Below are 13,300 nucleotides of genomic sequence, written 5' to 3' on the forward strand. Positions count from 1 at the left end.
AATGCAAAGCACACTGAACTTGAGATTTCAGTATTCATAATTGGACATGTGACTCACGACATCTTTAATGATCAAGTTAAGTGTGTAATTAATTTAATTTTGTAGTTTGTTTGTTATTTAGCAAGCCTGAGACTGACAGTAAGGAAGATGAGGGTAGTTAGTTGAGAGTAAATGTAAGATCATAAGGGAACTGTTAGAAATAGCTTGTTTCTTTGTACATTGTGTTTTTAAAGAGTTTCTCAGTATTCATCATTAACTATAGGCAGTGTCTTGGTTCAGGAATTACCGATTATTTTGTAAATGTTGACTTGAAGCTAAGGAGTTGTGTGACACCTGAAGGGCTGTGAAAGGCAACTTCTTTATCGTATCCAGAGTAGTCAGTCCTTTTCAGGTTAGTGATCGGTCAGAAGTTGGAGTTACTGTGTCAGTTCCTCTTCCCCACCCCCTGTGGTGGGCCATAACAGCATAGGTAGGTTGGACTTTAGATAGAGGGCTTTCTATGGGAATGATGGTATTTTTGAGAGAAACTTCACAGACACACAGACACACCGACAAAGACACAGACAGACAGACAGACAGACACACACACACACACACCCAATTTAGAAGGCAAAAAAACAAAAACTGTTAAAAACATACATAGTCAAAACAAATTTCCACATTGGCTGTGTCCAAAAATTTGTGTCTTCATCTGTACTCTGAATCTTTCTCTGTCATGAGGTGGGCAACATGTTTATTGTGAGTCCTCTGGAATTCTGGTTGGCTTTTGTGTTGATCAGAGTTCCCAAATATTTCAGTTATTTCTCTTCACAGTATTTTTGTTATTCTATAAATTATTTCCTCTTTCTGCTCACTTTGCTCTTTATTTTGTGCAAGTCTTCTCAGGTTTCTTGCCCTTTTCATTCTTATAGCAAAGTTACCTTGCTCAGCCATTCTCTAATTGATGAGAATCTCCTAAATTTCCAATTCGTTACTACTGCAAAAATGGCTGCTGTGAATATACACCTGGTTCCTTTTTCTCTTGATCTCTTTGGAGTATAAATCTTGTAGTGGTATTTTGGAGTCAAAGGGTTTACACAGTTTAATAGCTTTTAGGGCATAGTTCCAAATTGTTTTTCAGAATGTCTGAACCAGTTTACAGTTCTGCTGACAGTGCATTAATTTGTCTATTTTCCCATAGCCCCTCTTGCATTTGGCATTTTCCATTTTTGTTAACTTTACCAATTTGTTAGGTGTGAGGTAGAATCTCAGATTTGATTTAATTTGCATATCTTTAGTGATTTAGGATTTTTTTATGACTATTGATGGTTTAGATTTCTTCCTCTGAAAATGACCTGTTTATATTCTTTGATCATTTATAAACTGGAAAATATTCATAGTGTCTTCAAATTGTAAGGGCCTTTGGAGCCCAGCTAGTTTTGTGTATATTTCTCTGTATAGTATCCTTGATAAGTTGTCATTGAGTGATAGGTCTCACTAGTTGAAGCAACCCATTCCATTTTTTAGACAGGAAAGTCAGAAAGGTCTTTAAAGTAAACCTTTTATTTGTCACTCTGTAACTTTTATCTCTTGATCTTAGTTTAACCTCCTGGAGTCTGAACTCATTAAACTTTAGCTTTCTTGACACTATTCTTATAGACCTCTTGCCTTCTTTCCTTCATCATTTATATGAGTTTTTTAAGACTATGTGCTCATTGGAGAGTTCCCATTGTAGTGTTAATCTATTTAGATGTTTCCTTCTTCCCTTTCTCCTTCATTGGGGTCAATCATACTTGTTTTTGATAAAATTTTCATTTTTGGAAATATTCCATCCTTCTTAGGTAATGAGATCATATTCATTTTTTTGTCTAAGACATTTCTGCTGTGGTTGAAAGATACTGAAGATGCTTGGATTCAGGGAACTGAGGCAGGAAATTGACTTGAATATGGTATATCCCCCTCTCAGATTTTAAGAAGCAGTTGGACTCTGTCTTATCTATGTTTGTCTAAATTTCTTTTAGGGAGCCACCATGGTGCAATGGAAAGGATGTTGAATTTGGGATTAGAGGCCAGGGCTCAAGTCATATTCTGCCAATTGTAACCTGTATAATTGTAGGCAGAGTGTTGGACTTGGATTTGAGAAGACCTGAGTTTATCGAGCCTCAGACAATCACTAGTTGGATGAACCTGGGCAAACTACTAAACTTGTGTCTGTCTCATTTCCTTCCTTTGTAAAGTGAAGATGATAATCGCACCCATCTCCTAGGATTGTTGTGAATGTTAAATGAGATAATATTTGTAAAGCGATTTTACAAACCTTAAAGTGCTGTGTTAATATTGTTATCATTATTGTTAAAATCTGCCTTTCTGGGCCTCATTTGTACAGTGAGAGAGTTGGATCAAATGACCCCAATGTCCCTTGTAGCCCTAAATTTAATATTCTGTGACCTAGCACATTATATATTTAATAAATATTTGTAAAATTAAATTGAAGACTTTGCTATCATTGTTCTTTGAAACAGAAATAGTCAAATTCTTGGTTTTCCCCGATTAGATAGATACCATAAATCAAAAAAGGTGTTAGTTTCTGTCACGTCTTTCTACAGAAGCTATGAAAGAAGGGTTTTCTATCACTGCATAGACACACCGCTTGTATCCTGGGTGCCTCTACCTGATTCTCAGTTTCCTCACTTGATTCAGTTTATTAATTCTGGTATTTGGATCAAAGATCATTTGGCTCAAGGTCTAGGTTTGAAAGAGCTGTGAGACTGAGAAGTGTAGTATAATCTGGCACTGAAATCCTAAGAACATTTCAGCCTACAAGGATAGTTTTTCCCTTTGGGCATTCAAGTTAAATTAAGAAGATCATTAATTATTATCAGTGAAACAGTGGAAGGAGCGTGTGTGACCTGACTTCTGGAGTTTTTTCCTGAATCACACAAGGGCAGCTCTGGCATCTTATTCTTAGCTGGGAAAGATAAAGGAAATTAACGTATGCTATTTCTGCATTCATAAGCGTGGTATTGGAAAGACTCCTTACAAGCTGGACGGATTGAAATGATAATCAGGAAGAGTGATTGTGCCCAACTTAATGTGTGTGGCAGAGGCTTGTGGGAAGGGCGTGGGGACTCGAGGGCGTGTGGTTGCCCTGAAATGGGTTCTCATCCGCATTAACTGTGTGTGTGGTACTTGATGATTTGCCATAAATTCCAAATTGATCTTCCGGATACCCTAGTACAGCAAAGAATAGTAGCTTCACTGGTTGCTAAGGCAGCGCAAAGACGGCTAAGGTTAGTATATATACTGTTTATCACGCGAAATGATACAGACGGGAAGACTGCCAGACAGACTCCTTCAACCCCTGGCTTCGAGACAGTAAAATAATCGAACGACAACATTTTATGATTGTGTGCACTTTCTAACTGTTAGTATCTGTTATCTCATTCTCATGACAGCCTGTGAGGTTTGTTGCCCTGTGAAAAATGTTTTCGTATTTTGCTTACTCTTCTATTTGGGGCAGGAAATTAGAATCATTATCCTACTCAAAATTGTTTATGGAGAATGAGGACCTGCTTTGTTGGTATTTTTTGGAGAGCCTTATGTCGGTTTTACTTGTCTCGTGCTAATTCTTGTCTTTTTCTCCAGCACTTAGCATCACTTCTGCTTCACAACAAGTTTGCCACAGAGTTTGTTGCACATGGAGGTGTACAAAAGTTACTGGAAATTCCTCGTCCTTCTATGGCTGCTACTGGTGTGTCGATGTGCTTATATTATCTATCTTATAACCAGGATGCCATGGAACGAGTAAGTATCATGCTCCCAAATATATTGTGATAGTTCTGGGGGACAGTTTTTTTGAGTGTGGTAAAATTTTGAGTTTAGTAAATGTAGAGGGTGCAATGGAGAGAGTTGGATGATAACAGAAGAAGCCAGAGTATAGAATACCTGGTATTATGAAGAATACCAGAGCTTTCTGAAAATGCATTTATTAATGAGTGTATGTGATTGTGTTTAGCTACAAATAAGTATACTTTTGCATCTATCAATAGGAGACATTTAATGCAAGGAAAAATAACATTTCTTTGGGTTTAGAAGTTTTGGAGTTTAGGCTAAGTGTTTCCTGTTGTATTAACATGGTTCCCTCTGTTCCTTTGAGTACTGTCTTTTAAGTACTTGTCTAATATATCTTCTGTATTAGTTCTTGACAGTTCTGTCCTGTGTGGATTAGTTCATTTTAGAATGAAGAAGGCTGAGTATAGCTCCCAGGCTTCTGTTCCCAGGTAGTTTGTTTTGAAGATACATGAAACAATTTTATATTTTCTCAGGATAAAATAACTCTTATCATGGTATTTTAGTAGTTTTGTCTTGAAAAATCTTCTAAGCAAAGCATTCTGGATATGCAAAAGTCAATTTTTAAAATGCTTATCTGTAGTGTTTTTAGACAATCTTCTGTCCCCACAAGTTTTTCCATTTCTGGGTCTATAGTTCTAGTTTTTCTAGTGAAGTGGAGCTGCTCAACTTGTAGCTCCGTGAGCCTTTGCTCAGACTGGCCAGTAACGCAAGTGAGGCGTTACGAGTTCGCAGGCTTGCTTTTTGCTCTCTGCTTGACGCTAGGGAGGAGGAGAACCAAATTTACATCTGTGCTTTGCTTTAAAGTTTGCGAAGCATTTTACACCTGTCACCTGATTTGATCTTTCCAACAATTCTTTGAGGTCGGTGCTGTTTTCTTCTGATTTCACAGGTGAGGACCCTGAGGCTCAGAGATGTTAAGTGCTTTGCCCAGGGTCACACAGCAGTGAGTGTTTGAAGTAGAACTTAAACCAAAGTCTTATGCACTGTCTTCTGTGCTAGGCTGTTTCCTCGTCTCATAAAAACTTAATCCACAATATTTTTGGCATATACAATTTTAATAGTGGTGTAGCATCTAAACATCATTTATTTCTTTGTGAAATTGCATTGAGAAGTTCCACTTTGAGATGCTAATAGTGCTTCTTCTTCATGGCAGCCATGGTGGTGGGAGTAGGTGTTTGTTCCCTCAGCTGCAGGCCATTGGTGGTGGCTCCTTTGGCCTAGAATGGAGACTCTAGCAGGTTAGGTCCAAAAAGCAAAAATGTAACTTCAAATGGCTGGGAAATTGAGGGGTTGGGGCGAGGGTTCCAAGGTGAAAAATGGGATGGGAGTTAAGAAGAAGAGGGGTGGGGGTATGCTATGAGTTTTTGAGTAATAGAAGAAATGGAACTTACTCTCCCTTTAGGTATCCCTCTTTCACTTTGTAGCAGTGTGGTGAAGGCAGCATGGTGAGGCAACAAGAAAGGAATGCAGGGAAGAGATTTGAGGGGTCACTTGGTTGGGTTAGATTCTACCTTTCTTTATATTCTAGGATATGAGACTTTGAACTCCTTGCCTGAATAAGTCCAGCTTTCTAGCAATTTTACTTGATAAAAGATTTCTCATGTTTTATGTAGCTTTAAGCATCATCACATCTTTTTCTTGGCAGGTCTGCATGCATCCCCACAATGTTCTCTCCGATGTGGTGAACTACACTTTGTGGCTGATGGAATGTTCCCATGCATCTGGATGCTGCCATGCTACCATGTTTTTCTCTATTTGCTTCTCTTTTCGTGCTGTCTTGGAACTCTTTGACAGGCACGATGGCCTTCGTCGCCTGGTCAACTTGGTGAGAAGTAATGCTTTGTTTTAGAACTCATTGGAAAATTTTTCGAAATCATATCCCTTCATTGGCTTCTTTTCCCCATGAGGGAAAGGAAGCCTGCTTTTTTTGGTTTAGACAACACCTTGCTGATGGAAGATCTGCTTCTTCATTACTCAGGATGTTTCAGTATTGGCTTTAGAGGCCTATTCCTTCATGTACAAGTTTTCCTAACCATGAATGTTTCTTATGCCTATAAATAGTGAATACATTTTCATTCCAGATAAACAGTATTTTGTATGCTTTTGTATGAATTAATTTATAATTATTTTATTCATATGTAAGCCTGAGCTAGGAAGTAAGAAGAATTGAGGGTGTATATAACATAAGGGTGTATATAACACCATAGAAGATCTTCAAGGAATGGCCTTTTAGCTTATAAATTGTATCTATTTAAAAAAAACAAACAATTTTGCTGTATTCATCATTAACTGTGTAAGCTTTCCTGAGTCAGGCCTTGCTAATTGTTTTATGAGTGGTAGCTGGATAAATCTCTGATGGTAGGTAGCTCTGATGGATCCACAGTTTCATTGGTATGGGTGTTCTTCTACTAGCGTATCCTGCCACTCATCTTAATCCTTTCATTCTGTGTATTCATACCCATCTCCTTTCATAAATTGTGCATGAAAAAGCTATTCGGGATGCTGAAAGCTTTGCCTTAGATTTTTTAATATTTTGTGGACATGAATGTTCTGTCTCTCACTCGTGATCCATGACTGGCCCCACCTCTTTTTCTAGTCATCCATGTCCTTGATATTTGTATTAGATATCATTTCTTTCATGCATATCATGAAATGTGTTGTAGCTTGTTTGTACCCATGATGCATCTCTCCATTTTTCTTTGTGTTTCCTAGTTTTGATTCTTCTAAGATCAAGGTATTATTTATTCATAGTCACATAGGTACCAGTGTATGAGTGTTGGTGTTGAAGAGATGGAATTAGAAAGGAAAAGATGATCTCTCTTCTCAAAAGAAATTATTCTTACTCAGTATAGCTTCAGTACTTCTGAAAGAGTACATTTATAGTAGTTTCACTTTCTTGAGTATAATATTTTGCATCCATGATAATTACCAGTGTTTAGGATAGCATGTTGAAAGTCTACTTACCAAAAAGTTAAATTTTTCCTTCTCTTCCTGTCTTTCATTTTTCCATTGTTCTTTTCTGTTCCCTCTGTCCCTCTTCATAGATCAGTACCCTAGAAATTCTAAACTTGGAAGATCAGGGTGCTCTTCTGAGTGATGATGAAATATTTGCCAGCCGCCAAACTGGGAAGCATACCTGCATGGCACTCCGCAGGTACTTTGAAGCTCATCTGGCCATTAAGTTGGAACAGGTGAAGCAGTCACTTCAGAGGACAGAAGGTGGTATTCTTGTCCATCCACAGCCACCATACAAGGTGAGCAAGGAGTGGGAAGGGCTTATTTTGCACTTTTTTTTTTTTTAAAGGATACATCATGGGATTCAGTGAAATACTGTAGTATATGAGTTCCTGGATTAGTCTTGCTTTATGTATAGTTATGTACTAAATAAAAATAAAGACATAGGTTAATTTCCAAGACTCAGTTTTCCCACAGATGTCAAGTTGCCATGTCTCTTTCCTCTTTACACCCGAAATAAAAGATTAACTGAAGTGTGCATAATACATAGTTTTCTTTTATAAAATGCTATATCCTTTGCTCCTATTTATATATTATATATGTCTTTACAGATTTTTTTATATATATATATAAAATCTTTATAGATATTCTCTCTATAGACTTATGTTTTTATAAAACAAAATATAAATAAATCTATTGATGTAGTATGTTCAGGCTGAGGCCTTGGAAAAATCTGAATAGCTTGGAAGCTGCTCTCCACGTTTTTGTTATACATAAAACCATTTCAACACATTTTAAATATCTCAAATCAAAATGGAGATAATTAAAGTGAGGTTTGTTTTTTTTTTTTTGGCTTTGTCTTAATCCTGTACTTTCAGATACAAAATAGGAACACAGAATTTATGTTTGTTTTTCTTTTACTAGCCTTTTCTACCTCAAATCTAATATAGGTACTAGTTATTCATGAATGACTGTTTAAGTGAATGTTTCATAAAGATTTGTTTGAAAATTTTTAAAACATAAATTAAAAAAAAATCTTTAGTTCTCCAATTTAATTACAGTAGTAGCAGATGGAATAAATGATTTCTGTAAAGTGATCAAACATTTATGGGAAAGCATGATGATATGATGGAAAAAAACACCAGATCTAGCTTCCATTCCTGTTTCTGTCAATTCACTGGGTGATGGACCCCAGATACGTCACTTCGTCACTATGAATTTTGGTCCACTTGTCTATAAAAGAGATTAATGCTTCCTTCCTTACCTTCCTCATTGGATTGTTTTGAGTATCAAATGAGACAGTGTACGTGAAAGTGCTTTGTAAATAGTCAAGTACCCTGCAAATGAAATCTGTTATAGCTATATATCTGTTTGCTGTGGACTTTTACTCATTGTAGAATTGTGGAATCTAAAAGATCTCACTTCAGTTTTTATTGCTAAAACTGTCTGACTGATAAAAACACCAAAGAATGTGAGAAGATGATACAGTTCTTAATGGCATGGTCTGTTTTCTCTCCATGTAGGCATGTTCTTATACTCATGAGCAGATTGTGGAGATGATGGAGTTTCTCATAGAGTATGGACCAGCTCAGTTATACTGGGAACCAGCTGAAGTCTTCCTCAAACTTTCTTGTGTGCAACTCATGTTGCAGCTTATCTCCATTGCCTGCAACTGGAAAACCTACTATGCAAGGTGGGACTGGTTATCTTCTCTTAAAAGATCTCATTTGTTGGACCAGGGTATAAAGGAGGATATGAAATAAAATGGGACCTGTAGGCTGCCCTTACTTTTCCCTTTCTCATTGAATACAAATCCTTCCTACCCCTTTACAAATATTCTAGTGTTTTGCACACATAGGATACCATGCCTGGGTTTGCTTTTCACTTGTAAGAGAAGACATAACTAAGCAGAATGAGGTCCAGAAAAGGGCAACCAAATTGATAAAAGACATGGGGAATTGTTGCATGAGAATGATTAAAAGAAACTTCTTTTTGGAAGGATGATGGCTAAGGAGAGAGGATCAACATTCACAAAATCATGGAAGTTATTTTAGGACGGTGAGCATGGACTTATTTGTCATATCTCAGAACAGTGGAACTTAATGTTCAGAATAGATTGCATATCATAATTTCTTAGAGTTAGAAACGTACATGTAACCTACAGTTGATCAGTAAACATTTTTAAGCATCTGCTATGTGCCAGGCTTAGTGCTAAGTACTAGGGATACAAAAAGAGCCAAGGCAGTCCCTGCCCTCAAGGCACTTACTGTTACAAATGTTAATTTCCCCATCATTGAAATGTTAGGACAGGAAAAAAGGAAATGTTTGTTAATGTAGGGGAGAGTCAGCTCTTGGGACATATCCCAAAAGTAGTGTGGGCTAAAAATATGAGGCTCAAGAACGGTATTGATAAACTACTTAAATTATTAAGAGAAGCTAAGGATATTTGGAGCACATTCCTAACCTCTTGAGTCGTGTTATTTTACTTTTTATTTTAAGGCTCCACTGTTGTCAGAGACTGATCACAGTACAGTACAACATTTCTTAGACATTCTTTTGACTGAATCATACTTGCTGTTTTGCCAAGTTCCTCTGTCTACTCTTTTAGGAATGATACTGTACGCTATGCTTTAGATGTCCTAGCTATTCTTACTGTGGTACCAAAAATCCAGCTACAGTTAGCTGAGTCAGTGGATGTGTTAGATGAAGCTGGATCCACTGTCTCTACTGTAGGTAAGTGGAATTTGTTTTTTATAAATTAATCAAAAGGATTTATTAACTGTGTAACATGTGGTAGGCACTACATTCAGTGCTGGGGATACTAAGACAAAAATTAAATGACCTCTGTTGTCTAGGAACTTGTATTCAGGGGGTGGGGGGCTGCGGATAGGGAACACATATGTATATGTAAAAAAATAAATACAAGATAGTTTAAGGAGGCAGTGGCTATTGGGAGCATTCAAAAAAGCTTCATGTAGAAGGTAGTATTTGAACTGAGTCTGGAAAGTAGTAACCAGTTCGGGAGGTAGAGGTCCGGAGGGAGCATTCCTGGCATGTTGGAATGGCCAGTGCAAAGGTCCAGAGAGAGGATTTAACTTGAATTTTTTTTTTCCTCTGATGGTTGGTACTGTATTTGCTGTTGTGATTTAAATTTCATAGTACTGTACTTAGCCAGAATGTAACAGTGGACTCTGCGCTCTGGGGTTGGTATGTGGCACACAGTGCAGCACAGCTGCAGAGGCATTTCCATAGTAACATTAACATGATGGTGTTCTTAGGGTGTTCACCACCAGTAATACCCCGTTCTCTTTTTTTGACCCATTTGTGTCACTTTTTCTTTGAGACTCTGTGGGGTATAGGAAGAGTGAAAGAGAGTTTCTTTTGATACATGTGGAATTACAGAAGGCCCTCGGAGGAACTTTCCAGTCTTCTTTTGAGATGGGTTGCAGGGTCAGGGTCTCTGACATCGGTTGACATTAATATTCTTTATGCTGCTCCGGACAAATCATTTCTCACGTGAGTTTGATTTTACTCACCTGTGATTTGAGGCTCGCAACACTTGTTCTCCCTTCCTTCCAGGGTCCTTGCGAGTTAAGTGCTTTGGAAACTTTAAGGAGACAGAAAATATGAGTTACTGTTGTTATGTAGAGCTTACCTGGCTTCTGACCACCCCTGAGTGTGATTCCTGAAGTGAGTGACTGTGCCCCACTCTGTAGGTTGTTGTGTATAGGCTGAATCCACAGCTGTGCAGCAAAGGAGAAATACCTTTGTTTTGTGATTTGAAAATTGAAGTTTCTTTCTACAAAGTGTTGTAACAATATTAACACAACTCCCAGTTCTTGTTCCAGATATTTCTCTGAATCTTAACATGAATATCAGTTTGAAATATTGGGGAGAAAAAGATAAAAAATTTTTTTCCCTCAAACAGGTATCAGCATCATCTTGGGAGTGGCAGAGGGTGAGTTCTTTATTCATGACGCTGAAATTCAGAAATCAGCTCTTCAGATCATTATCAATTGTGTGTGTGGCCCAGATAACCGGATCTCTAGTATTGGCAAGTTCATCTCTGGAACCCCTAGGCGGAAGTTGCCTCAGCCTCCAAAAAGCAGTGAGCATACGCTGGCGAAGATGTGGAATGTGGTACAGTCCAACAATGGTATCAAGGTGCTCCTGTCACTGTTGTCCATCAAGATGCCCATCACTGATGCAGACCAGATCAGAGCACTAGCGTGCAAAGCCCTAGTAGGACTTTCTCGCAGTAGCACTGTCCGGCAGATCATCAGCAAGCTTCCTCTCTTCAGTAGCTGCCAGATCCAGCAGCTGATGAAGGAACCCGTTTTGCAGGACAAACGCAGCGACCATGTCAAGTTCTGCAAATACGCTGCCGAGCTAATTGAACGTGTATCAGGAAAGCCCCTCCTTATTGGTACTGATGTCTCTCTTGCACGGTTGCAGAAAGCAGATGTGGTAGCTCAGTCTAGAATCTCCTTTCCTGAGAAGGAATTGCTCCTCTTAATCCGAAACCATCTCATCTCCAAAGGGCTGGGAGAGACAGCAGCTGTCCTCACCAGGGAGGCCGATCTACCCATGACCGCTGCATCTCATTCCTCTGCCTTCACTCCTGTCACAGCTGCTGCTTCCCCTGTCTCTCTGCCGCGTACCCCTCGCATTGCCAATGGCATTGCTGCCAGACTAAGCAGCCACGCCAGCGTAGCTCCCTCTGCCTCGTCTGTCCACTCGCAGTCACGACCTCCCCCGGGCCCACTCGCCCTGCCTGGCCCATCTCATGCAGGCAGCTCCCCTGTGATTGGCAGGATCAGCTTTATCAGGGAGAGGCCGTCGCCCTGCAATGGCAGGAAAATGAGAGTGCTGCGGCAGAAATCGGACCACGGCGCCTACAGCCAGAGCCCGGCCATAAAGAAGCAGCTGGACAGACATCTTCCTTCCCCTCCCACGTTGGATAGCATCATCACAGAATACCTTAGGGAGCAGCATGCCCGCTGCAAGAACCCAGTTGCCACCTGTCCCCCCTTTTCTCTTTTCACCCCTCACCAGTGTCCTGAGCCAAAACAAAGGCGGCAAGCGCCAACAAATTTTACCTCGAGACTGACCCGCAGAGCAGCCTTTCCAAAGTATGGAGGGGTAGATGGTGGGTGCTTTGATAGGCACCTCATCTTCAGCAGGTAAGAAAATGCTTCTAACCTCTTAGGGAAAGGGGCAGTTGTCAGACTGCAGAACGCCACCAGTGTGAGCCTAGATTAGTAAGCCTAGGGAGCTGTTTTTAGCTAAATTATGATAAAGTCAGAAGAGTTGTGTGACGGTCTGTAAGGCCAAGCAGTGATTCCAGGCTCCTTGTGTTAGTATTATTGTAAACATCATAATACTGACTCTGCCTTGTCAGGACTACTGGCTGCTCTAGAACCTGTGCTCAATGAGCTGCCCAGAACTAGGCCTTCTCAACTTGTTTCTTGTCTTGGTTCATCTTGGTTTTTATTCTTTTCCATGGGTTTGGCATTTTATAAATGCTGGAATGATTTTTAAAATCCAGAAAGAACTAATAATATGAGTTAATAGTTTTTGCTTTAATCTGAAAATGAGAAGCTTTTTCCCCCTTTCATTTAAAATGGAAATTTTAAATGAAATCAAGCCAGTTTTTTTTTGTCTTTATAACATTTTAAACTTTAACTACTGGAAAACATTCATGACTATACCACCCCTATACCTCTAACTAATCTCTTAGTTTCTCTCCAACACAATTTATCCCAGTTTTCTTTTCCTTAGTGAGAACTTTTTGATTTACTACGGCCAGTGATCTCTCTGTGTCTTCCTTCCCCTCCCACGTAGGTTCCGTCCCATTTCAGTGTTTCGGGAAGCAAATGAGGATGAAAGTGGCTTTACCTGCTGTGCATTCTCAGCCCGAGAGAGGTTTCTAATGCTTGGCACGTGTACGGGGCAGCTGAAACTTTACAATGTGTTCAGTGGGCAAGAAGAAGCTAGTTATAACTGTCATAACTCTGCCATCACACACCTTGAACCATCGAGGGTAAGCAACTCTTTGGAGGTTGCCAAAAGCCTCCCTGCCAAGGTCTGATTGTTTTCTCAGTATATTTCTCTCATTGTGGAAGCCATGTAAGTAAGATCTGTTATACATTAGACAGGGAATAGGGACTGCCATTGTGATTTTTTATAAGTATAGATTACTCCTAGGCAAAGGAGCTCTCTCTGCCAATGCAAGTGGACACTTTCCCAGAGTTGCCTAGGGCATTGAGAGGTAAAATGACTTACATGCAATGGATGACATAACCAAATGTCAAAGTAGGGACTTGAATCCATGTCCTCCTGGCTTAGGGGCCAGCTTTGTGTTCAGTGCACTGTGGTGCCTCAGTGCTTTATATAGATAGGAAAAATGTTCTGGTTCTCTAGCACAGTTCTATCCAAGTGGACTTTTAAAATACTATGAGTTACTTGGAAGAAAAATACTACATGATTCTAATATGGTGGCATATTAGTATTC

General features: G+C 39.3%; 1 protein-coding gene across 6 annotated transcripts in view; it reads left to right on the forward strand.

Moving 5' to 3' along the window:
- The window catches only part of DCAF1 (DDB1 and CUL4 associated factor 1), a 102,822-nt gene that overhangs the window by 64,773 nt on the left and 24,749 nt on the right, over positions 1 to 13,300 (forward strand). For all 6 annotated transcript variants that reach the window (XM_072650430.1, XM_072650432.1, XM_072650436.1 and 3 more), the window contains 7 exons: positions 3,625 to 3,783; positions 5,477 to 5,656; positions 6,876 to 7,085; positions 8,310 to 8,479; positions 9,395 to 9,519; positions 10,715 to 11,969; positions 12,631 to 12,829. In XM_072650430.1, coding sequence (XP_072506531.1) covers positions 3,625 to 3,783; positions 5,477 to 5,656; positions 6,876 to 7,085; positions 8,310 to 8,479; positions 9,395 to 9,519; positions 10,715 to 11,969; positions 12,631 to 12,829 — 2,298 coding nt within the window. The remainder of the gene's footprint in view (positions 1 to 3,624; positions 3,784 to 5,476; positions 5,657 to 6,875; positions 7,086 to 8,309; positions 8,480 to 9,394; positions 9,520 to 10,714; positions 11,970 to 12,630; positions 12,830 to 13,300) is intronic.

Source organism: Notamacropus eugenii, chromosome 1, assembly GCF_028372415.1.
Source record: "Notamacropus eugenii isolate mMacEug1 chromosome 1, mMacEug1.pri_v2, whole genome shotgun sequence".
NCBI lineage: Eukaryota > Metazoa > Chordata > Mammalia > Diprotodontia > Macropodidae > Notamacropus > Notamacropus eugenii.